The sequence below is a fragment of the Charadrius vociferus genome, unplaced genomic scaffold (genome assembly GCF_000708025.1).
Source record: "Charadrius vociferus isolate BGI_N301 unplaced genomic scaffold, ASM70802v2 scaffold18, whole genome shotgun sequence".
In the NCBI taxonomy this organism is placed as follows: Eukaryota; Metazoa; Chordata; class Aves; order Charadriiformes; family Charadriidae; genus Charadrius; species Charadrius vociferus.
Genome location: NW_009649565.1, coordinates 475,303 through 501,961, shown reverse-complemented (window position 1 = coordinate 501,961; position 26,659 = coordinate 475,303). Strand labels below are relative to the sequence as shown.

The 26,659-nt window shown below is 40.4% G+C and overlaps 1 protein-coding gene across 1 annotated transcript; it reads right to left on the bottom strand.

The window, feature by feature from the left end:
• Positions 1–3,499: 3,499 nt before the first annotated feature.
• Positions 3,500–26,659, bottom strand: WIPI2 (WD repeat domain, phosphoinositide interacting 2; the record flags this gene model as incomplete). The annotated part of the gene is made up of 12 exons (XM_009890064.1): positions 3,500–4,202; positions 5,068–5,165; positions 6,442–6,549; positions 7,526–7,690; positions 8,447–8,554; positions 9,472–9,542; positions 10,344–10,436; positions 10,882–10,979; positions 11,573–11,669; positions 12,904–13,073; positions 17,663–17,745; positions 26,628–26,659. Coding segments are annotated over 12 exons (1,236 nt in total), but the record flags the coding sequence as incomplete, so codon positions are not given.

The window sequence follows — 26,659 nt, the reverse complement described above, 5'->3', positions numbered from 1 at the left end:
CCCACCAATGCTTTGGACAAAAGACTCCCGTCGCTCTGCAAACACCAGCGGAGCATCTGCGCACACAAGTGGTAATACTGAATAGCTCAGCTACCTACCAGGAAAGAAATTCTACCATCTTACTGCACGTTGCTTTGGTGCTAACGCCATTATTAGAGCCAAGAAAGCGCAGCACGGGATGTAACACCGAGTGCTCAGCTCATCAGCTTCTCGGGGCTCTACGCTGACCTACTCCCCGAGCTGGCGGCTCTTCGGCGCATTCCTCCCTTTTTATTATTACGCACAGGTCAGACGCACGTTTCCTCTGTGGAGAAACCTGTCACTGTATTAAGAGCCTTCTCAGGTATTTATCCGAATTCAGGCAGACTTGAAAAGTCAGCCCTCCTACCCCCATCCTCTGCAGAAACAGGCCCAAGAAACTCGCTTGTGTAGGGCCTGAAGCAGCAAGGGACACGCACGCAGCTGAGCCCAGAGGGAGCACTCGCACAATGTCTTGCTGAACAGGGCCTCAGAAGAAACAGCTTTTAATAACCGCTTTTTGCTTTTTTACTTCCTCCTCCTCCTCCGCCAGGCCCAGCCTTTTAACTGCTAAATTTGTATCTATCGCTTGTATTTCAGAAACAGTGACATAAGAAAAGTCCGGAGCAGATAAAAGCTTTCTGCCTCAGAACCTGAAATACAAAACAGGGTAAACAGACAGATGTCGAGACAGCAGCAGGGTATGTACGCTCGCTACCTATTTGCACATCAAGAGAAACGGCTCCTTCGCCACGGTACTCACTGGGAACATATCCCACTGCAATCTAAGACCTGAGTTTAGGATTCTGAGTTTTTAAGTGTCCCCCCCGCCTCCCCCAGCTTTGGTTGTTTCAGTTGTCTATCTCCACCCCCTACCCTCCACAGAGTTAAAAAAAAAAGCTATCAAGTGCAGTCTGTATCTAGAGAGAGACGCGCTGCCACAGAACAACCGCTGTCCTTCCAAGCAAGGTCAGTCTAAAACGAGAGGGGCTGTATAGGTGTTCCCATATCGTATGACCAGAAGCCCATGGCCACAGCACAGGGCTAGAGCCGCCTTGGCTCACCCTAGGGTATCCAGGGCTGTTAGACCATCAGAGTAGAAACTTTTAGACACCACCTGATCCACAGAGCATAACAGTGCAATCATATGCTCCACACTCAGGTGAGGATGCAGCTGCAAACAGCATTTCTGGTATGTTTAAGAAAAAAAAAAAAAAGAACAGAATACATCTTTGTGTCATTAGGATGAAACCCCAACCTGAAAGGCTTCTAACTTTGGTATCGTACCACTACAGAGTGGTTACTGAGGGCCTCAGGCCATCAGAGGGAAATATTAATCATCTTTCATCTGAGGAAGTTTATAACCTCATGCAACGAACTTAAGACAAACTGTCACCACTCTTAAATATACTGTCAGTGGGGACCAAAGACCACCTGCTCCACCCTACCAGCTCCATGCTGGTCACTAACCCCAGAATATTACTTTTGCTCTCTAAAAAGATTTTCCCAGTTACTACGACGACAAAAAGATAGATACTTTAACTGGCCTCCAGCTTCTACCCAAGAGGGACCCAAGCAAGGCATAGCACTTCAACAGCCAGCGAGAGGCTCGGGAGCAGGCGCGTACTACAGCATACAGAAGACACAAACACAGTGAATACGGGATTTCCAACTCACCTGTGGAAGACACAGTGTAAGAGTTAAGAAGGGGTAGAATTAGTACAATAAACATCCTCAATTTTTAGCAGTAAGAGTTGGTAATTACATGAAGGGGTATATCTTACTATGTAACATGGCCTTTGTTACACTTAAGACTTGTAAAACTTGTGTGCTTAGCAGACCTGCGTTGCTTATCCGTGTTTACTGCTAACTCTACTTGTGGAGCCTATGCCAAGCCTCCGAGTATGTTATAGGAATGTTACCAGCTTTAGTCTGGAACGAGCAGACATCTGACAGCTCCTGGGCTGTTCAGTTTGCCAGCAAAGCTCACTGAGCTTATATATATATATACACACACACTTCAAGACTTGTATTTTACTCCCCAGTCATGAGCCCCACAGCAAAGCTGATAGCACTTGCAGTAAAAAAAAGAAAAAGAAAAAAAAATAATTCCAGACCACAGAATTTAGTTGTCAGCCAGAGCTTAAAGTCAAGAGACTAAGCGATATCTCAGGATGGCTGAGTGGTTTGCTTTGAATGTGCTGGGTTCTGGAGATGACACCGCAAGCCACTCCAGCCAACTACTCACGACAGTCAAGGGTTTTCAATGAATAAACAAACCTGACCCCTTCTCTCCCACATGTGCTCATAAGAGCATCTTCCACATACACAGACTAACAGTAGCCTCACTGATACAGGCAGCTCTCTTGCCAAGGGCCACCACCATCTTCTGCACTTCTAAAGGACGGGGAAGCCCACCTGCCCACACGGGGCTTTGGGGACAGAGAACACGGCCTGCTATTGAGAGAAGACTTGTTCACAGTACCAAATCCTAAAAAGCACATCGCTGTCTAGCTGTGGTAGGGAGTTCACACGTAGCTGGAGTACTCAGCTTCTGTCCTCCTCTCAAGATCTGCATTTTCCTTGCCTGTTTTTATTTTTATTTCTTTGCAAGCAGTCAGTAGAGAGAAAGGAAGCAACCCACATTGCTACACAAAAGGCAAAGCAGGCTCATTTTGGCAAAGGAAAGTAACACTCACCAAGTACTTTGCTAATCACTCGCTCACTAACTGTTATCCAAGACTTAAGAGAAGGCACATTACAACCCTAAAAATAGTCTGCAGCACTGCTCAGCCTTGGAAAGCCCTAGTCAGGGTCAGGGCAGTTTAGGATTTATTCCAAAACCGCCAAAGAGACAACCACTCCTTGGAGCGTGTATCACAAGAGGTACTCTGATGAAAGAGGAAATAAAAAAAATAAAAGTTAAAAAACCCACAACATCCATCAGAAGAGAACCCAGAAGAAAATTAATCTTTCAAAATCATTTATATTTACATCAGTATCTTGAAAAAAATCATGAACCTTCACTATTAGAGCAGTAGAGCCAGCCCCAGACTGAAGAGAAGCAAGAATTGAGAGCTACGCCTTCCAGCTGAAAACCTCAAGGCTGTTTAAAGAGTGGGGCTGCCATACTTCACAGCAACTTCCATCCAGCCTGACAGAATCCTTGCTTTGGATAATTTTAAGTATTAAAAAAACGTTATTGCTACTCTGCCAAGGAAATAAGACAATCTACAGGAGAGAAAAAGTGCATTCCAAGTCTTCTCTAAAAAACCCCACAAACTTATCAGCTACTATGGGCCACAGACACCCAAGTCCTAACGGTGTGCCAACAAGAGTCTCCAGCAATTCCTCCTTCATTCTAGCTTTCTTCCTGCAGCAATTTCTTTTCTTCCCTGTAAAGGCACTTTCTATAGTCTATATCCTTATGCAGGGAAACACTTCCAGTTTTCCATCCCAACAAACAGAACAGTCCCACAAATACACAACATTCAGAAGGAATTTTAATTAACAAAATGGTCCAGGAAAGGGGAGGGAGAACCCAAAAAAACAGGCCATTGCATTTGAAAGGTTGCATGTCAGTCACTAGGTATGCCTGCAAGCCCATGCACAGGAAACCATTTGGACCTTTGTCAGTGCAGAACTAGTCTCAGCTTCCAGAACCACTTCTCTACTCCTTTCTTATATAAGCTAAATATTATATACATATATAAAAAAAATACAAACTTGAGTTTGTTATAAAGTGGCTTCTCTCTCTCCCCCTCCTATGCTTGCTTGGCACATGAACGCATGCAAAGCTAGTAGGCTCTGAGGGCTGCACAAACAGCAGGTTTTGGCAACAAAAAAATAAACACAGCTAAAATAGATAAGCAAGATTAAAAGCCACTGAATTGAAAACCATGTATTTTTCCAATTGTATAGAATTAGAACTACAGCTACGACTTAAAACTGTAAGAGTCTGTCATCCTCTCTCCCAACTCATGTCAAAGTTCATAGCAGCATAACACGAGATTCCTCAAGAAACATCAAGCCAGTGTTCTCTGCTTCAGGAGTGAGTTCACAGGTCAAAGTTTAGTCTGTCCGAAGGATCATGGGGGGATGCTCACTATCTTCGTCCAATCTAAGTGAGTTGGTTTCATCTTCCAGGCAAGCTCCACCCACAGCACCCAGGTCATCTGTATAGGCTGCAGAGAGAAGAACAAGTAGCTGGGGGATCAGCAGCACAAACTAAAGTTGGAACAGAAGTGAGTGATTAGAGCTGAAGTACCAGACGTTACTTGCAACAGTTCCATTGCTACCCTATGTTTGCCTTCATCATGACCATGATTCCCCAAGCCAAGAGCAGTTTATAATCAAAATCCAACCACTCTGTGTGCGCAATGCGTACTGGTGCTTTGGGCAAGCTGATCATCTCCACCCATGCATTACAGCTGCAACTGCAGTAAAGATGCTATACGTGCAGGCTGTCCTTCCTCTGCAGCTGAAGCAGCACCTGAGTGCAATACAAAGATGGTAAAAGCTCCACTCAGAGAGCTGCAGCATTAACCAAATTCTCATCCTCTCAATTTAAGAGAGCAGCAAATCAGGCTAAAAGGTCACTGTTCCCATAAAGGAATGACAGGAGCACTTATCAACCTTGCTAAAAAAACCCCACAAAACAACAAAGGAGGAGGGGTTATAATTCAGATGCTTTGCACAAGGTCTGGGTGCAGAACTCCTGTATGAAATAGTTGTGTTAGGGGATCTCAAGAACCATTTGGCAAGTACTGCAGCTATCACTACACCAATCAACCACAATTCGAGAAAAAGTTCTACTCCGAAAGCAGCAAAGATCAGCGATCCATCTGCAGGAAGCTACTGTATATCACAAGTGCTCTTTTCCTACTGCTCACCAATGCTCCACATCACCCCGCAGTTACGAAAAGCTCAGTGTTGAAGCAGACGAGCTCAGACAGCCATCTAGAATGAAGCAATACGCAGAGGTGCTCTCTACCCCGTTTCCTGCCTTCTCCTTACCATGCCTTGTGGGTGAGGAAGGCACATATGTACCTTTAGACACAGCGGCACTGTATGTCTGCGCTACCAACGGCCGGTCATGGGATGCAGACTCTAGAATTTCGTTGGCTGGCTCCATACTGCCATCAAGCCTACCAAGCAGAGAGAGGTTAGCTGGAGAGGTGATCTACCTGGGCATAAAACAGCTTTAGGTGACAGCTACACAAGAATATCTCATTTGATGCACAAGAGTAATACATATACACATGCTACAGGCGGAACTCGGTCCCTCCATTCCAGAGGAGTGTCAAGAAGGCATCTGACAACATTTCATGTTTAACACTGAAGACACATCAGCAACATGCTTGCCTGTGAGATAGTATCAGTAGCTGATGCTAGGAAAAGAGACTCAGAACAAGAGCGCACAGTTGAAGTAATAATCATTCCAATCAGCAATATTACGTATTGTCTCTTGAGCTCTGTCCACCACAGAAGTGGTTGCTTCATACGCATATGCTCAAAAACTCTCTAGTGAAGGTATTGGAGCATTTCAGAGATTAACTTGATAAAAGGTTTCCTCTATGAGGCTTCACTTCACCTACAAGTGAAACCAGAGGTCATACCTTAAAACATTCAGATACACATATGATTTTTTTGACCAGTATTCTAGATTGACCAAAGCCGCAAACCTGAATTATCACTGTGAGTTACTGGTTTTAATTCTATGATTAATCATTTAAGTAACGCAACTATATTACCCTAGCTTTTCCTGCCAAACCTTATTAAAAAAAAATAACAGCGCCTTGTCATATTTTCCTACAGAAAAATTCCTTTCTTATATCCTTTCTTATAATCTTTCCTATTTTTCCTGCCAAACCTTATTAAAAAAAATAACAGCGCATTGTCATATTTTCCTTAAGATTTCTACAGTACTGCTGCAGGACATTACTTGGCCAGCCTATATACAAGGAATTTTAATAAAGACACCGGTAGACAGAATACTGATAATGTCACAGGCCAGATTCCCCTCTGTGAAGTCAGAGTAACATATCTCTCCTATCTGTAACCGCTTCATTTATTGATGAAGAGGATGGTGTCAGGCGTTTCAAATTCTTGTTTAAGTAACTCAACTCAAACTGCCAAGTAAGAGGAAACAGGATCATTCAGCTACCAGCGATTGATCCTTCGCTGCAATCGGACAGTGTTAAGTTTCTGCTGGTAAAGAGGTGCTTAGTGTAGCAGATACTAGGAAGGCAGGCGCAGGGGGACTCTGAAGTTACTCACTCACGTCAGAGGTCTGGAAAACAATTAGCTTAAAAAAATGAGCTGTTCTGAGTTAGACTTTTGCAGAACAGAACTAAGTTTAAGAACAAACTGGATTTTGCGAAGAAATAAAATACAGCAGTCCTCAGGCTAATGTGGACCTACTTGTGCTGCTTCATTAGTGTGCACTCTCCTCCTTCTTGGGGGTCTAGGTTGTACATGTAGAGATACCCATCAGCAGCTCCCACCAATAAACGAGGGATCTTCTGGATCCTAGAAAGGTTTAGGGGAGAGCAACAGATTAATAAGAACTCAAGAAAGCACACTCCACTCCCCTCCCATGATTTTAAGCCATTATTTTCCACGTTCTTGCTTCTAGACAGGGAACACTGTTAGACAGAGCACCTAGGAAAGAACTGTGCGTAAAAAAAGGCATAACCACATTTTGGGGCTAATGGGATGCCACAGGAATCAAGCAACTTATATATGACCCGATAAAACAGTTTAAGATGTTACCATCCTGTTATCAAGCTTTGCGCAACTCCAGAGACAAATACTCTAACGGGAAGTGTTTACTTATTTCAGAAATATTACGAGGCTTAATTATTGCTTAAAGGGTGTTTTGAGATCAGGAGTGAGAGTACAGACATGGAGTCAATTTAGCATAAAAACTATAAACCCCTCACAAAGTAAGTTTACTACTGCTCAGCTTATTGCTTTGGCAGCTGTGCCAAATGGGACCTGCCTTTGGTGAAGACAGCACAAAGATTAGATTTAGTCCTCAAAATTAACTTTAATGAATGCTCTGCTGTTTTAGAGACAAAAATAATATGAACTTGCTCTCAGAGACTTCTTTAATGGTTAGTCTGCATTGCCTAATTTTGCAATTCTCTAACATACAGCACCACTCCCCCTAGCACTAATGGAAGCAAGTGCCGTAAGCCCATGGGTCTGTTCTCAACATTCTTCTTTCCAAATTAAAAGACATCTTTAAACAACACTTAGAAATAGTCTATTCTCATCGAAATATTATGCCTTTCCCTCCTCCCCTCACAGGACTGCGAGGTGTTAGCTCTAACACATTGCTCACAAACAAGGAAAGGCTTTGAAATGGTTACAGGTGACCCATTGCTCCGTGTGCTATCAACTCTGCTGTAGATGAGGTTGTGTTCTACAGTGTCAGTCTCTCCACAGCCCGACACGGCAACCCAGCGGAGTGGTGAATGCGGGCTCAGTTTTCTCTACTCACGTGGCAAGCGCACAGATGTTTTTGTGCCCACAGAACGGCAGGCGGACTGTAGCAAAGGCTCTACCCTGGTTGAACATTTCTGTTACTTGAGAGGGCAGATAGCTTGTTGAGGCCATCAGGACTTTTCCAAAGTAACCTGTCCAGGTTGTAGGCTCTTCCTGAGGTCTACAAGTCAGAAGAAAAAAGTGACGGACTTTGCCTTCACATTAGAGAGAAAGGTGTGTAAACACTTTGAAACATCTTTTTATTTTTAAAGATATTAAGCAGCCATTTGGTTATCTTCAGAAATAACTAACACCCTTGAGAACTCTGATGCCCTCTGTTTATGCTACAGGGCACAATGTGTCCTACAATACCCTCAGCCTGTTATTAAACGTGTTTGATTGTAAACCGATACTTCTGCTCATAAAACCACATTTCATAATGTTCATTATACAAGAGCAAGACCTACTAGAAAGCGCTACACTTCAAGATTTTACCCACTTGTTTATCGCTAAGCAAATCATTGTTTCCAACAACTTCCACAGAAATGTAAGACTGTCCTCTCAAATCATAAATAGGAACATTTTATAACCTGGTGCCTTTTAAAGCTCTATAGGCAGCTGGAAGGCACTGCTAAGACAGCTCTTCCCGTATGGATGTCAGAAGAGCCGAAACACACATGTAACTGAAATCATTAACTCCTCCGCATTGCTCTGCCAAGGATGGCCAATTTCTCTTCAGCAGAAATACCTTTTCTATTCACCAGGAGAACAGTATGCAGCTCAGCTGCAGTTGCCATTTCATAAATAACTTCTCATGCCCTTTACTTTACAGAAGAGTTCAAAAGAAGTCTGTCCACACTTTGGAGAACTCATCCTGTTGAGCATAATCGATTTTAAAGCCTTTTCCTTGAAAAATCTAAGGCACCTTGAAACCTACTTTTCTTTCACAGTCTCAAGTTTGAAGATATGCACCGTCTCTGTGTTACTGGATGCAGACAGAAACATGCCATCCATGCTGAAAGCCAACGAACAGATGCTCACACACCTAGGGACACAAAAAAAGAAAGGAAAAACAATGAAGCATTATTTCTGATATTCTAGTGCTGTACCAATTCATGTAAGAAGAAAGCTAGTGTTAACTAACCCAAGGGAATTGACTTAAATGAGAATATTACTTCTTTATTTCGGTAGGTAGGAGTCTTTCTGCACATTCACCACTAAGGAGCTCCATAATGTTCACACAAGCTGTATTCTGAGAGCTGGGAGGAACTGTGGCTGCATGGTAGACTCACCTGCTCTTCTTCTCCTGTCAGTGACTGCAGGTGACTTGCAATTAAGCCAAAGTATTTGGCTTTATTAATAATTAAGCAGATTTCTCAGTCACCACCGCTTGGCAAATAAGAAAAAAGATTTCCATAGTAAGCATTCCGAATTCTCTGACGCCTTCTTAAAGCACTTAAAGAGCAAGATTCCCATTAACGATGTTCAGCTCTGATGTATACCAGATATGGGGGTCAATTCGTAACAATCTGAACTCAGTCTTACCTCTGTATAAAGAGTAGAGCTACTACTACAACAAATCATAGCACCATTTCACCATGGCTAGCAATGATCACAGCACTAGCAGGATTTAGAAGAGAGCAAGAATATTAGATGTACTGCCTCCAACTGCTGTAAGAATACAATATATCTTACAAAAGGTGACCCACTTTAAACAAGTTCCCTCACCAATAAATTTTTAAAAGGCAAGAGGGAGTACAATTCTGACAGGATTGATTTGTAGAATAGTCAAGACCAAAGGAGCAAAACTGGAAGGCATTCAAGCTGGAACTGTTATAAACATACAGGCACGGATGAATGAAAATGAAGCCAGGCAAAAATCAGGATGCCAACTCAATTGCAGAACATACTGGATCTACCATAAGGAATAAGCTTCAGATAATTAGCCAAGTTGAACTTTACCTCTTCACTCCCCTTCGGAATTCGAAGAGTTTCTGTCCCTCTGGAATGGAAAACACTCTTATTACTGTCCCCTGTAGAGAAAAAAAAAAAAAATTTTTCATTTCAAAGTTCGTTCATTGTGTATTAGCTATAGCGAGCAGAGTACAACTACAAGCAGTAAACCATTTTGCTGTTAACTTAATAACGTTGATGCACACCACATACCAGCACGACATATTTATGGAGCTTGTTCGTGGGATGTGTTTGAGGAGTAGAAAAACAACAAGAGGTGGGAGCTACTAATATAAAGAACAAACTATGCATCAAGAACAGCCCTTCTTATCATATTTCATCATGAAAGCGACCACCCTAGACAAGTACCGCAAGTACACTCACCTGGATCTCTTTGTGCCTTTATCAGATGCAATCAGTTACACCTTTATATTCTAAGCTTCTTATTCAAAGAGCAGAGGCTTCAGACTTTCTAATTTATACAATATAGATGGACAATTTGTCATCATGTGCCAAAGACTGGCAAGACACTTCTCTCTATTCTGACTTTAACGGTCTTGTTTTCATTACGACGACAGCATCAAAACAAGACAACTAATTTCTAGTAAGTAACCTGCACTAAAGGGAGAAACTAAAGGATTGCCCTGATTACAGCCAGATTAAAATGTATTTATTTAAATAACCTTATTATCCAACATTTCACAGCATGGATGTTGTGTCAAATATCATTAACAGTTCTTAACTTAGATTTGCCATTCTAACTGTAACCGTTCTTTTTTGGCACTTGCATATGGAACTGTGCATCCTTAAACCTACTTAAAATGCTTAGAAACAAATTTCATTTTTATCACTGACGGCAAGTCAATAAAATGCCACCTTACCTTTTCTGATGCAGTGGCAAGCTTAGTACCACTTGCGTCAAAAGCCAAAGCAGCCAAGGGACTATCATGAGCTGGGATCATATTAGCAGCTCTCTGCAGGAGTGAATCAATAAAATAGAACCTTAGTGCAGTACAGGTTAAAAGCTACATGTTTGCAGCTTAAGGCTGCATATTTAAGAGCATTCAAGGCAAATATGTGTCTTATTTTATGGACAACAGCTTCAATTTTTGTTTCAGTAACTGCTAAGTAAAGTTATCACTGAAGCATGCGCATAGAGAGTACAAGCAGCAGAAGGATACTTAAAAGACAATTCAAATAGAAATTACTTTGATCCATCCATTTGGCCAACCCTACACATCAAATCTAGTATTAGCATCTGTGCTTTCTTTGCCGATGTTCTGTGAAGCCTGGGTATGAGAGATACTGCAAACTGACACAGAGACACTTGAGTGTCTCGTAATTCCTCTCTGAGGAAGTGAAGTAATTTCCAAAAACTGCATCTTTAGAACTGGAAACAGCATTCACAAAGATCCTTACCAGATTGATGGTGTCAAAGACTTGTACTTCTCCAATAGTTGCACTTCCTGGATAGGCCAGGTAGCAGTTATCATTGTTTATTGATAAAGCACACAGCCCTGGAAGGGATGCAGAAACAGAATCAGAAAGAGACAAATTCCAAGACTTATGCAGCAGAACTTTATGATTTATGTTTGAATATTACAAAGGTAACTCAAGTTATCCTCACAAAGTAGCAAGAGAAACAGAACAAGGACGAGTAATCTCAGAGTCAACCTGCAACATAGTCAACAATTTAACATTAATTAAAGTTTAATATAAGGTAGAGAAGGAAGAATACCAATAGGGCTATAATAACAGATTAAGCAGTAGAATTTCCTATGTCTGCCATGACTCGTAAAGCATTAACCTGACAGTCTTTTAACTATACCAAGTGCTGGCAAAATCCAGTTTGTATCTCTACTACTTCTAACATTACACATCCACTCTAGGAGACTAAAATACTGGGAAGATGCCATTTAGGGCAGTCTCTGCTATTTGTTCTCAAAAATCTCACCTGGATTGAATCGGTAGGCTTTAAGACAACACTCACGTAATTGTTATTTTTATTTTAAAGTGGAATGAATAATGCTACAGTTCCCTGTACAAAACATCATACATTGACGCAGAACACACTTTTCAGAGTTATACTAGCTTCTAACAATATACTCACCTGCAGGATTGGGAGGTGTCTCCCTGATTGTATGTAATACCTTCATGTCTCGTATGTTGTGTATATAAAGAGACTCTTCCAGACATACTATCAGTCTCTAGACATGGGAAAGAGGATGAAATGCTGATATCAAACTGAAGTTTATGTTAATTTATCAATCCTAAAAATATTGTATCCAAAATGCAGTAGGTACCTTCCAATAGAGAAAAGGTAGTACCCACCTGATGGGAAGAAATAAGAGTCTGATAGAAGATACACCTCTTGACAAGGCTTCAACCACGCAACATTACACTCAGTCACTTGAACTGACTTAACCACACTAGTGCAAACTCATTTAAATGAAAATTATTTACATTGCTAGTTTAAGTTAGCAAGCCAGAAACCTTAATTTAAAGCTATTTAATTCTTATTCTGTACCTACCCTTACGTATTTCCTCGCCTCAAGAGGCCAATTCACATGTGGAAATAATTTTCTGCTTTGGCTAAACAGAAAAACATACAAGACTTTTTTAACCATTTACAGAGCCTATTACTTACTCATAATCATTAGTGAGAGGCCTTTTTTTTTTTTTCCTCTAAAAAACTTTAAGTTCTTCAACATCTTATTTACACTTTCGTAGACTACATCTGGATGACTAACAAGATGTTACTCATTTAATGCTACCTCACTATGCCAGAAATCAATTTAGTCAGTTTCAGATTTTAAACAGAAATCCCATCCTCCCACATCTGATTCTGGGGATGGACACTAAGAAGATATTCTCCTTCAGATGCCATTCTCTCTACTTTGAATGAACTGGTTAAAGACAGAGAAGTTTGTATTTGCCGAAGAGTCAGCTAATGAATTAGTAATTCAGAAAACTGTGGTTCCAGGTGTTTAACTCAGAACTTTCACCAGTTCAGTGATTTTTAAATTTTTTTTTCTTTTAAGAATTCGGCAAACTGTATTAAAAAAACATAAAAGGTGAATAGGTAATAACTAACTTTAGGCTTGAACAGATATTGTCAGTTCCACATACTTTCGTATTTAGGATCATAGGATGATTCACACTCGAAGGGACCTCAGGAGGTCTCTAGTCCAACCTCCTGTTCAAAGCATGACCAGCTTAACCGGGGCATTTTCCTAAGTAAATACATCAACATAGAACCAAAAAACCCTAACCAAATGAGAGTACTGAGATGCCATACAGAAACTACAGTTGGAAAAGTACAGGTTAATTTCAGATAGCAAATCTGTCACCAAAGGAAGAGACATCAATCAGCACAGGAAGCACCAGAATAAAATCCATAACCCCTTTCCACGTTTTCACCTAGTCAAAATTACTACTCACCTGTCTATTGAGTTTGACAGCCAAGATGGTGTTGGAGTAACTGTAGTTGCAAATCTCTGTCCCCTTCTTAAAGTGACAAACTTTCAGCTTGCGTGGAGCTTTAAGGCTAACTATGGCCACCAGACTACTGGAGAACAGCCTCTCCACAATGCACACATCTTCTGTGTCAGCTGAGGAATCACAATAACGAGGGGAAAAACACAGAGGGAGATTTCAGGGAAGAAGAATGATGCACATCAACAGGAAATACTGTGTAAGAAAATACAGTGTAACACCAAAAACATTCTGCCACAGCAGCTCAGAGTCAAGGTGGGATACAGGACAGTAAAGCACAGTGAATGCTGGTTTACAAAGATTTCCTGCTCCCCTCCACCGCATCATGCAAGTTTACACTTCAGAACAGAGCATCTACTCCCCCCTGCCCAACGTCAAACAGAAAAAAATCCTAAAGATACAAAAAATAGCAAACTGCCAAATTCCAGAATCTCACAATCTTTTCTATCTCTGAAAAAATCTAGGAAAGAGGTGGTTTTTTGGGTTTGGGATTTTTGTGTGTGTGTGTGTGTGTGTGTTTTGTTTTTAAAGCTATACACATGAAAGGGTTTCTGATGACCAAAAACCCTGGAGTTTCAGCACACCTCTCCATGGTGAAAGAAAGATTATTGTACTCAAAGACGGTAGTAAACTCATCTGTTAGAAAAATGCTTCAGCCACTAATTAGGTTTTTTGGTTTTTTTTTTTTTTTTTAAACCACATACCATCTTTTACCTGACAGTCCCTAAAACCCATTAGTACAGCAATCAACAAAGCCCAGCATGTATGCAAAACCATAAAACAGCGTTCTTTTTGTCGCATATTCCACACTGGAAGCACTGGAGGCAGAAGAGGAACAGAAGTCACCATTCAAAACGTGGGGAAGACAGCAGGAGGGAGGAGAGTCCAGGATCTCTGGCAAAGAAGCACTTTCGGAACATTTGATTATGGTACAGTATTGGATCAAGCTGGTAGGAGTCCAGGTCCCACCACCAGTTACCCTGGCATGTGTTGCTCCCCCTCCCATGCCCTGACACTCCCCTCCAAAAGCCCCAGTGACACAGTGGACATAGTTTTCACAGCAGGAGAAAGCTGGGGAGAGTTTTAGCACTCCCAGCAGCTCTCCCACAGCTACTGGCTACATCTGCCCTCCCACTACAGAACGGAATCAAGACAAGCAACTCAAGCCTCTGGCCTTGATCCACCAAAACAACCAAACTTTTCAGAAGTCAGTATCTGGATTAGCTCAATGCTTAACACGTTCCAAACTGTAAAACTACCAGTAAAAAAGCTTATTTCTGAAGGCTTCTGTTTTGGCCAAGAGACACATTAAATAATTGGCACTGTTCTCATCACCAATGACAGAAATTCCCTGAAAAAAGTTCTGTCCAACATTCTCTGCATAGGACAATATCATCACTGTGTGACATGTCTGCTTTGAAAGAGCTTTTTTTCCTGGGCAGTTATTTCAGGAAAAATAACAGAAAATATTTAATGCTCTACATTCTTTTGAGAGAAATTGCCTACCTATGGAAAAGGAGCAGGTTTATACTAAGCATTTTCAGTATTCTATGCAACATAATTGACTTTTATCTAAAAATCTCATATTTAATACGCTACTTCTGCAGAGAAGACTAAACAGCTCACAGAGGCTTTGAAAATTCAATTTCCTCACTTCTGCAACAGGGATAATGCATTTTAGCAATGACTTTGTTTTCAAGGAATTGTGCTTCATTTTCCTGATGCCACACACAACACACGAAAAAGAAATACAAAAAGCTGCTTCAATAAATTTATGCATAGACTTTCAAATGCAGAGGTCCATGTTCCTCGAACCACACTAACAACAGAAAAGATTCTCAAATATTTTACAGTACAGGTTATCAGCTTTCCATCTAAGTCTGGAGTCCTCCATAACAATGGCATCCTTTTCCAAGAGTCAGAAGACCAGCACACAGAGACTCAAACCCCAGTCTGACTGCTCCCCGCTCCTGGGCAAGCACGGCTTCCTTCCCCCTTTAGGGGCCACTGTGTTAAGACACAGCTTCTGGGATTTGTTACTCTCCCAAGCAGGCAGGAGAAATGGTATTTCAGAGTAGGAAAAGCAGCAGAGATTCAGATGGAAAAGCGCTGCCCTACACTGCACTGATGCAGGTGAGGCTGCGGGGAAGGCACACAGGGAAGAGCAATGCCAGGAACTAAGCAGTCACAGACAGAAGAAAATAAGCTTTCAACAAGGAAAATGCTTAAAAGGTATAGACAATCCTTCAGGTTCACCATTATAATACTGATAGTTACCTTTAGAGAAAGGCTTTGTGATTGGCTTTTAATTATATTCACTTGAAAAAATACAGGACGCACCTCTGTTCCCCTGTCTTTCCCTCACAGGAAGAAGTGATAAAAACCTCCTCACAGCTGCCAAGTCATGTACACTTCCAAAGGAGCAACCGTTCAAGTAAAGTACCGGGCTATCCCGCACATCCTACATCCAGCTGACCCAAATTAATCATGTTTAGAAGTACTACTTAAGTCCTATAGCAATGCTGTTAATCATAGTTGGGTTTTTTTCTATCTGCATTTTGTCCTTTACAGTACACAATTGAGCATTACCAGAAACTCAGATTCAAAAAACAGTAAGAACAAAAAGGACTGCAAAATGATTTAAGTCTCAGCAGTGAGGGGAGAACAAGCAAATACATAACAAGATTAGTTTCATAAACACAAGCATGTAGCATCACAGACAAGAGCTGGTTAGAACCAGCTAGATTATGATCAGCTGTGCTTTTATTCCATTTTTAATCCAAGAACATGAAGCATGTTATAAGCATTCATTAAGCCTTAAAGCACCCTCCAATATAATACTTATTTTTACAGGGGGATCAACTGAGCAGGGAGTTCGGAGATTTGTACAGAGTCACAGCAGAAGTCAGTGATGGGAGTAGACAAAGAAACCTCCCATTCTTTTCAGTTGTTCTCTCAAACACAAGACAGCTGGGGCATATTCTGTAGTTTACTTTAGACACCTGTACAAGAACTGGCAGATCAATCTTAAGAGAAGAGAGGGAGATGTCCTTAAAAGTGCTCACTCAAAACAACACAAAGTCTTTAGACCCACTTAAACTAAATTGGGAGGCAGGAGGCACCTGTCTGGGAGGCCTCAAGACACTTCTCCTTGCAGAAAGGGGGTACCCAATACAAAGGAAGCCCTCCACCCTCATATCAAGTTTTAAACAGGCATAGTTCACAAGCCCAATGTATGCAGTTATAGACTGAAAATTATATTTTTCAGTCTATAACTGCATACAAAATAATGAAGATCTCCAACATTTAGATCTACTGCAGACATTGCATGTCCTACGAGCAAAGGTCAAGGCCGCTTACACAGGTAGAAAATTTGATGGTTTGACTAAATGTTACCTCACACTCTGTGCTCTGTATTTATGGACTCAACACTCACGGAAGAAAACTTACAATATCAAAGAGGTTGAGCCAATAGAGGAATCCCAGAATAGCTTGAAGACAAGACTGGAATCAGCGGGTCTAAATTCCAATCCCAGCTGCTTTATCAGTTTATTGCAAGATTTTCAGCAAGGCCAATCCAATCTGTACTTCTTGTTTCAGGGACTACCCAGAAGAAGCAGTCCTGCAAAGTTCAGTTCAGTCTCTCTCGGTAGATTTATTCAGTGTCTCGTGTAACAGGAGTCATCTTCACCAAGTCTCCTGGAGTGGTATCAGGCCAGATGCTCTAAGTGCCTAACATACTAAAGAGGTCAGGTACCTAAACTCAACGGCATAAAATGGAATTCAAGCCACCGGTTAACCAGTACAACCAGACCATGACTCAAACAGGCAGTCATAGCTGCAACACAATTTAACCTGACCACAGGTGCCTTATTTGAACCTCACAATTACTCCTCTCCATTGACTGTATACAGAATAAAGCTGTCACCGCAGATAACAGGTGATCTGAATCACACACCATTTTCAAGTTTAAGATGCCACAGGGTCAGGTCACTTCGGGAATGGAGTCTGAAGACAATTTGGCTGTGTAGCACGGTACACCAGCATCCTACCAAAAATGCTGACATCACAGCTATTGGTACGATCTGTTCACGCAGAGCGCTCAAGGAAGCAAGGAGACATTCATGCATACCACTCATAGCTTGCTTACTAGCACCTCAAAAAAGGGATGTCTACAAACTACTGGCAAAACAGGGGATAGCACTTCTCCCCCAAGCCTCCCTCCACTTCATCTCATGTCAATGCTGACCACAGTTGAGTACGGTAAGTTATGGGAATTTGGATTATTTACCCTTTTGGATAAGTAAACGTACAGCTATCATGTTAAAAAGTATTTTTCTAACAGCAAATATTAGGAGGCTTTGTTTTCTTATTTGATAAAGATATATTAAGTGGTTGCCTGCCCCAATAGGCACTAGAAAGACTCAAAAGACACTCTCTCATACCAGAAAAAATTTCTTTATGCCCTGCTGCTACATAACCTGGCTATTGCATGTAAAATTAGAAAAGTAGAGTTCTCATAGGTATTACCAAATTTCACAACATACCAGCTAAATTTAAATACAGAACATTGTTATATAGTTTCACCCTGCCAGCAATCAATTGTATTTGTGTGATATTTCATCATCCACTTAAGGTTCCTCCTATGTCAATTTCAAACAACCTGTGCAAGAATGAAACAAGTCTTATTCAAAAAGATACTCACTGCATTCATAGATCTGCTCTAATTTGTCCACAGAAGAAAGAGAGAAGAATTTGTAGCCTGATTTACTGCCAACTGCAAGGGATCTGAAAAAGAAAAAAGCCAGTCAGGAACATAAATTAAATCAGCTGTGAATTACCCTTGGACAGATTCTTATCCTATTCTAAAACTCCAGTTGGATTAGCTCAGTAAGAAAGGCGACACAAAGCTCGACCGAAAAAGCCACGACAGACACAGTTAGCTTCCTCAACTCTGAAAAGGCCAAAGAACTTCAGAGTTACCCCAGGTGTGGAATCCCTGCTTCACATTTTAGGAAATCAGAGTTCACAGCTTAACGTAAGCCTCCTGCCCAATTCGCACTGGTGATTTCTCCACACAAACGAAAAGGTTTCGCGTGAAGGAAAGATGATGACTTGAATAATGTAATGCAAACCAATTACATCATTGCCTCATAATGAGAAGTGACCTCCAAGACCTTTTAAACTGGGATTGTCTGGTGGTTTTTTGCTCTTTATACTGTAACCTCCCCCAACCACCCCAAAAGAGCTATCATATATATATAAAAAAATGTAATTAAAGACTGCCGACTCTAACATTCTCTGGTTTTATTTGATGATATTCAAGCACCTCCAAAGAACATTGCTAGGTCTCAGTCTTAGAAATACTCATGCCGAATCTTTGATCACAGGCACCCTCTTAAAAATGCTAGTCACTGATGTTAAACAGATTTTAACAACAGTAGAACATTAAAAAACTGACTACAAACCCTTCTTTCCTCCATTACTCCACTTTCACACTTAGCTCACAGACCATTTAATTGCTTTTCCAGTCAGTGTCAAAGACAGGTCTTAAATTTTAAGCTAGAAAAACCTTTAGGCTTGTCTTGCATGTCTTCACACATCAAGGCAGCAGACAAAGGCGTATTCTTATTTTCCCCTCCCCATGCAGAGGACGATTTTATGCCACAGAAAAGAAAATTAACAGTAAATACAGTTGTGCACAAGTGTATTAGTATGCTTATAGTTCACATATTTCTGACTGCCAGGACACATGGATAAAAACTAATTAAATTCCAATAAAATGTATTTCGATACGCCAAACTGTGGCGAGTCATTCAATACAAGGCTCAAACCCAACCCTGCCAGTCACCCTGCCAAAATGCCCTTCTGAACTCAGCAAGACGATTCTCTATAATTCAGATGCACAAATGATTAGTTCTGCATTTAGAACACAACACCGATTCCTAGATTTCTTGCTCTTTCTGTATTTTCCTCTCACGGCTCCAAAGTGAGCCCTTTCTAAACCTCAAGGTACCCAGAAGATCAAAAATTGTTCATCAAATGGCTTACTCTCTGAAATTAAGATCCCAAGCTATAAAAATCAACTTCTGTATGATGGTATGACCTTCTCTTCTAGAAAAAAAAAACCAAACCCAAACTGGCACAAGCTGGTTAAGAAATTATATTTGAGAAGGTTTAAACCTTCAAATTAAAATATGCACCATCCAGGCAAGAGAAGTAAGCCTCCCCAGATTCAATAACCAAGATATTAAAAAGAGCATATTAGGCTTAAGAGACAGAGAAGCAACTATAAAACAAAATTTTGTTGCTACCTCTAAGTCACCTTAGAAATACTAAATTTAATTTTACTTCAGACAAATTGCGACGTTCAGCAGAGTATATCTTATTAGTCGCCAAAGATGCTTCAGTGCTTTTTCCTCAACTACTTTTGTACAACTCAATGAAAATCCAAATTCTGTGGAAAAAAAATACGAAACTAATTTGGAAAAAAAAAAGTCATAAGTTCGCTTTTCTTAGATCATCTACTGCTTCCCTCAAAAGACAGTTTAACAAAGAATGACATTAAAACTGTCACTTCACAAAGGTAAACAAGCACTCAACTGAGTTAAAAATAAATGGAGTCACAAGACTCCTTGCAATATAAGCTATCTACAAAAGACATAGGATGATTTCCTCATGGCAAATTCCACACAGCAGCTATTTGTCAGTGTCTTACTAGGCAAAACTGACTCCTGCGTTGTACTTACAGCTTTAAATACAGAATATTGCTGTATCACTGTTTTACTGACAGTGTCACTGAAACCAGCAAGCAAGACCATTTTTCTTGTCCTACCGACTACCTGTAACTCATTTAAATAAGCTTTAGACAATGGCAAAAGCAAGTGGTATACACGATAAAAATCATTAGACTGAGTACAAGCCAAAATGAAGCAGCACAGAACAGACCTTTCCATCCGTGGCAACTGCTTTTTGTTATTTCTTTCAGGATCAAGGTGATGAAGTCACAAATCATTTGTTTACACAGAACAGCTCAAGTCAGTATAATTAAATCCATTTCAGTATACGAGCATAACTGCAAAACAACCCATTCTTCTTCTAAAGCAGCATTCTTGGGTTCAGAAGATTTGGGTTTGTTTTGGGGTTGTTTTTTTTTTTGGTTGATTTTTTTTTTAATATACTCTCAAATTACTTCTTATGAAACTACTGGAAAAGGGCCTTTTATATGTAATAAGAGAACTCACCAGGCTGAGTTATACCAGCATAATCATAATGATTTAAATCCCCCATCTTCCCCCGCACCGATATTACACTTAAGCCCTTAAGACACCTGATAGCTATCTAAATGATCAAATCCCACAAAACAAGTATCTAGCCAAAATTACCTCACCTCCGAAAAAATGTGCAACCATATGGGGAAGAAATATGATCAATAAGCCATTCAGCTATTGCTCAAATAAGACAGTGGCCAACAAGAAGCTACTGTAGTTTATCAGAAGCTCCTTTTACAGCACGGGTGTTATGCTTTATTATCACCAATTTTCAGAAGGTGATGAGAGACTGAAACTGAAAATAAAATCAATATCCAAGAAATTTGCCTTTTTTTCTTCTGACATTATGCTACACACAGGTGGGTTTTTAGCTCTATTACGTGTAGCCTCTATTACACACCTTAGATTGTAGACTTTGAGCTATTTCATCATCAAGGTTGACTACACAGTACAAAATTACCAATATAGCCATGATTTATGAAACTGTGTTTACCCACTTTTTTCCAAAGATAATACTGTAGTCTGATCCAAGACTACATGAATCTTGAGAGTATTTTCAAGAGCAGCTGTCATAAATAATTAAAACTAACCTCATCAAGCGAGCAGTGTTATGAGATATTTCACGCACTCATTTCAAGATGCTGACATTCACTGTAAGTGCACTCATACAGAGTGGGAAATCAGCTGGTTCAATCTCTCTGGCTCTTTAGAAACAAGTTTTTTCAGATGGGTTAGAATCGCACAGGTTTTCTTTTGCTTTAATATACTTACAGAAGGAAGAAAACCAGTTCTTCCCTTTCTGTATCACAGAGGACCTTAACTATTAATCAGAAATATTCTACATTAATCAGAAAGATGCTACTAAGAGCAGCTTTCAGATTAAGATCAATTGCAGCTGCAGTACAAACACAAGTCCAGAAATCATTACTATTTTAAATAACTAGTTAATTAAACTTACTTTCATTATGATACAGTCTCATTATACTAATGCTGCACCTCATTTCAAAACCAATGTAAATTTCCAAAGACAAAATGTTTTGTGAACAAAGGCTTATGATGAAGAGGGGGAAAATAATAATAATAATAATAATAATAATAGAAAAATCAATGAAACAACATAAACTAAATTTCCTTAGTAATTTTTCCTCTTACTTTATTTCCCCCTCCCAAATGTCTGCCGAAAACAAAGTCATAACATCTTACATACGTGTCTTAAAAGAAAGATCAAGAATGTCATTATTTTGGACAAGAGCTAACTATAGAAACCCATGCGTTCAACAGATTTATAAGCAACACTGACAACCCACAGGAGATTCTCCTCTTGCTCTTATATTAAAAGAAAACTAACACAACCTTAAATCTGCTACAGCAAAAGGAGAACACACTTGTTCGTCACTTAACATGCAGCAATAGGCTGGGACAACAGAAAGTTCGTAATCCAAGTAAACATCACTACTCTCAGGCAAAATTCCCACCCAAATTGTCACACTCTGAGGAACAGCTCCTCTGGCAAGCCCACCTCAGCTGCTATCTCCACCACGACAGCAAGTAATGTGACATACAATTGCTTCTCTCGGCTATCTTCCCTGAGCGCAAGAGCTACGCTATCGCTCTTCCCTTCCTTTTTTTGGTTTAGCTTTAAAGCCTGCTTGGAATAAAGAGCTCTCCTGTCCTCAAGGATCATGGGTGAATGACACTTGAACCGAGGAGAAACAAAGGCAGAGGAGTGAATGCTCAGCACCTAACCATTTTTCCCCTCACCACAAGCAGTTTACTACAAAGATACAAACATCACATGGTAGCGGAATTGTAATACAACTTCTGCAACGTGAAGCACGCTACACAGCTTTAGGATGATAAGCATTTGCTCAGAACACAGAAGCAAACCGATTTGGGAAAAAAAGGGCAGAATTAAATCAGAAAGAATAGGTATATGGACAGATACCTGCCACACCTAACTCCATACGTAAATGAAAGCTGAGACTAAAGACCTTGCAAATAAGGCATACACCAGTGTTTTCATTAGAAATCCAGATGTAAGGCTTTGGTTTGTCCTTTCGTCAGGAGTCTGTTTTCAAAACTACAGCGACTGTTTTGTTTCCAAGTGTTGTCACTTGATTACTTATTTTTCAAAAAGGCAACCAAGACTTCTCTACAGTCTGTCAACTTACATTATTTCACAAGTAGGTTCTTCTGGTGGTTTGGGTTGTTTTTTGTTTTTTGTAAAGTGAATCTGAAGAACATAGAACTTAATTTTTAAGGTCTTTCAAAAGCATTTCTCTGGGAATACCCGTGTTATAATTTAAAGACTAAAAATATTATGGATACATGTAAACTTTGAGATCTGGAAGTTACACTGCATAAAAAGTTACATACTTCTATGATACTAATGCATATCCCTTATGGGTTTTAAGGCTTGTATGAGTTTGTGAGGTGTGTTTAATTTAGGTGTGTTTAATTTTTCCTAAGTTTATCCATGCTCACTTTTAGTAGTTCTCCCAGAAGTCACAGAAACAGCACTCAGGTTTAAGTTGTACTTCTTACCAAACTTATGTCATTACAGTTTTCTAACTACTATTCCTAGCACCAAGATGATCTACAAGCTTCTACTGTATGGTTTTGCTGGGATACCTGTATTCTGACCAGTTACTTCACTTTTATCTTCAAGCTGGAGCTTCTGCCTCCCAGTCAGATAATGCCAGTCATGCCGAGTTGTGCAATGATCGATTCACTGGGTAAAAGGGCTAGGTCCAAAACAAGCAGACTAATATCTTCTGAAAATGACCTTCTCCGTGTTTTTTACTTAATGAAAACGTATTATATCAAAGAGAACCCACAAACCAACCACTTCTGCTGCATTATAGGTGGAGTGTTTTCAGGCAGAGTTCCAGTCCCAGGCAATAATTCAAAACTCTCATGTAAATAAAGCTTAGGGCAATATGGAATAAAAAGGCAAGACAACACTTGCAATAATGCAGATACTATTTCAAGAGATGCTGTCACTACATACAGCATCCATGAATGAACATTTAAAAGAAAAGTTAAGTCTGGGAGAAAAAAAACCAACTAAAAGCAAAATAGAAGATCTCTGCTTCAGTCACCAGGGATTGCATCAACTGGGAAAAGCAACAGCAACTTTTACATTGACAACATTCTTCTAACTACCAGCAATCCAATTTCTCAAGACTAAAAGCCACCACGAAGCTCATCTCCTTCCTACAGGAGACAACAATTACCAACCCTTCATGAAGCCTAGGAAAAATTAGCTCGATGCCTATTTTTACCGGCAAAAAATACCATCTTTTCCCAATACAAGGCAATTGGCTCTGCTGCCTAGGCAAGCAGGATGCATTTGAGCATGAGTGGAACTGGAACCTTGTTAAGTTGAAGGTAAAAGCTTTAAATGTAATAACAACAATGCACTCATGTCATTTATTTTCCAGTGTTGTCTGTCAGCGATTTTTTCTAATTACTGAAGCACACCTTAAAACATGATGTGAGCTCTACTGACTGGGAAGACATAAACAAAGCTTGTCTTTCATATACTGGCTGAAAGAACATGCATTTGTTTACCTTGCCTGTCTGGAAAACTACTCCAGTTACTTGTAATATAAGTTGAAAATAAGCAAGCTTTCTGAGGCCCAGCATGGCACAGTCTAATTCATTCCTAATAAAGCCTTTTCAGCTCTTTTCACCTGGTAAGTGGTGACGATTTAGACATCTAGAATAGTATACTAATGAACTCAGAGAGTTGACTTCTTGTTTCTCTATTCAAACAAGAAACTAAGAAAGATCACATGTGGAAAAAAGAGAAAAAAAAATAATCATCAAATAAACTTTAGCATAAAGAACTTACAACCACTAAGTTCCACTCAGTTTAAAAACTAGAATGCAACTGAGTTATTTGGGTCACTTACCACATCAGACAAGTAAGAAATATGTCTGCAAGACTTATTGGTTGTGTACTTACTACTTTTCTTGAAGAGATTTCTTTTGAAACACTACTGTAAAGGCATACTTATTCTGCATCATCCAACCATCTCATTTGTCTTAAAGTAAGTGGCCTTTTATATTATTCTCACAATTCAGAGAAAAAAAAATATCAATAGGAGCCTTTTTCTATTTTTTGTTTCTAAAATGGGTATCTGAAAATGCAAAAATATGCCAAGATGACAAGAAAGACTTCGTATCCCAAGATTTTGAATTACAGAGATATATGGGCCAGGTCTGGATCACATAAAAAGAGAAATGGAATCATCTCTTGCCAGCTAATCTAAAGTCTATATAAAAAATATATGTATTTTTTTAATCTAACTGCACAATGGCAGTTAGAATGCTGAAGACCAAAAGAATCAGCTATAGCACAGAAACTGAAGAACACTTTTGGATATCTACAAAAATGAAATGGGAAAAGTAACAAAGTAGCACACACACAGTTGAGGATTAGCAAGAAAGAAATCATTAGCACCTTGTACCTTTTTGCCCACCCCATAAACTCAAAGTTAAAAATGAATCACGCTTTTCTCTTCCTTGAAGAAAGATTTCAAGGTGCACAAGCCAAAGACCACCTAGATATAAGCTTATATTACATTTGCTTTCTTTTTACTTCTGTCGTGGGTTTGTTCTCAAGTCAAGCCTGGAGCTCTCTTGTTCAGAAGAATTTTTTTTGGTCACAACTCGGTGATCTTTTAAATATATACAGCTCTCCACAAAGATAAGGCGCCACTGAAAATAGGCAGTTGCTTTAAGGAAGGAGAAATAATAGAGCTTTTAGATCCCCCAACTGGACAGCTCAGTTTAACCTAAAAACTAATATAATGACCTTGATAAACTGCAAAAGAAAGAGATGACAGATTTCCTAGTTATTATGACTTGTTTTAACTAGTAATAGGTAAGAAATGGATGGTATCTGAGGAAAATATGTGTATGTTCTATACACACAATGACAGAGCAAGCTCTATACGGTACTCAATGAAAAAAAGTGAAAAGTAGTTGCAAAAGTCTTTGGCTCAAATCAACATATAGATAATGATTTACTTACAAATACATAGCAGACTATTGCTTCCCCCCACTATTTATGATAAGTTATTTACTGTTAAAATCTCGTCTCATGTCTATCCAGCTCTACTTGTTCATCTCTTCACCCCCAACAAAACCTACAAAAGCAAACAGAGTATTTCCTTCTGCGATGTGGCCTTTCTCCTCAATCTTGGCAGTCACCATAAATAATCTTCTTGCCTTAACAATTCTCATAGGCTACAGTACATGCTGAAGACAGTCAAAGACCTCTCCTGAGGACAAGATACCACTGCTTGTGAAACAAACATATAAGTTGTTAAAAGAGAAAAACACCACCACACATATGGATTACACTCTGTGATGCCAACCTGAGATCATTTCCTCTTACTCACTTCCTAAAACAAAACTCCTCCTTTCTCAAGTACAAGTTCTTTCGGTTATTGACCCCCTGTTTCATCTCTTAGGTATTTAAGACAGTCAAATCCTTCTTTAAAGGATCCTTAGTGCTCCAATCCCAACTATTAGGGATTTTTTAAATTGAAAAATATTGCTTTTTAATACCCCATATAAAAACTAACATGCATTGATTAATCTAAATATGCTGCAACAGTTAAATAATCTGCAAGATATGCAGAATGAACTATCTGACCAGTTCTAGAATTGAAATACAAGTAAGTGCAATTTCAAGGACTACCTGAGAAAGGCCTCTTTTTCAAAAATCCAAACCAAAAGAAGCACGGGCTTATAAAAATACCTTTAAGCCTAAGGCATACTGCTTCAACAGAGAGCAGGTAAAACTAAAAAAGCTGTATCAAAAGATAGCTACAACAAGCTTTTGGATGAAGTCTTTGCGCCTCCTGGAACACTTGGGTCTTCACGCTATCTCAGTCTCTCCTAAAGGCCGGACATCATTAAGAAGCAGAACCGGCCCCCTCTCCCCTTCCCCAAGCAGCAGGGAGCAAGGCCTCGCAAGTACGAGAAGGAAACGCTCCCCAGGGCAACAACCCGGGGGAGGGAGAAGGCGACATGCAGCAACCACAGCTCCAGCGGCCCATCAGCCCTCCGCTGCGTGTCCCTTCCAGAGCGGCCTCGCACCCTGCAGCTCCACACGCAAGCCGGAGAAGGGGCTCTGTGTGTGTGTGTGGTGGTGTTCTCCCCCCTCCTCACGGGGACTCCGGCCCCGCTCGGTGGCAGCGAGGGTAGAGGCACCCATGGGAAGGGTCGGCACCGGGGCGGAGGGGGGCGGGCCCCGCCAGGCCTCCCCCAGCGGCCAGGCCTCAGCCTCCCCCGGCCGCGGCCCTCTCAGGCTCCCCCTCCCCGCGCCCCCCACCAGGCCGGGCCGGGGCTCCCCCTCAGGCCGGGTTCATCCCCTCTCCTTACGTGTTGTCCTGGTTGAAGTTGGCGACGAGAAG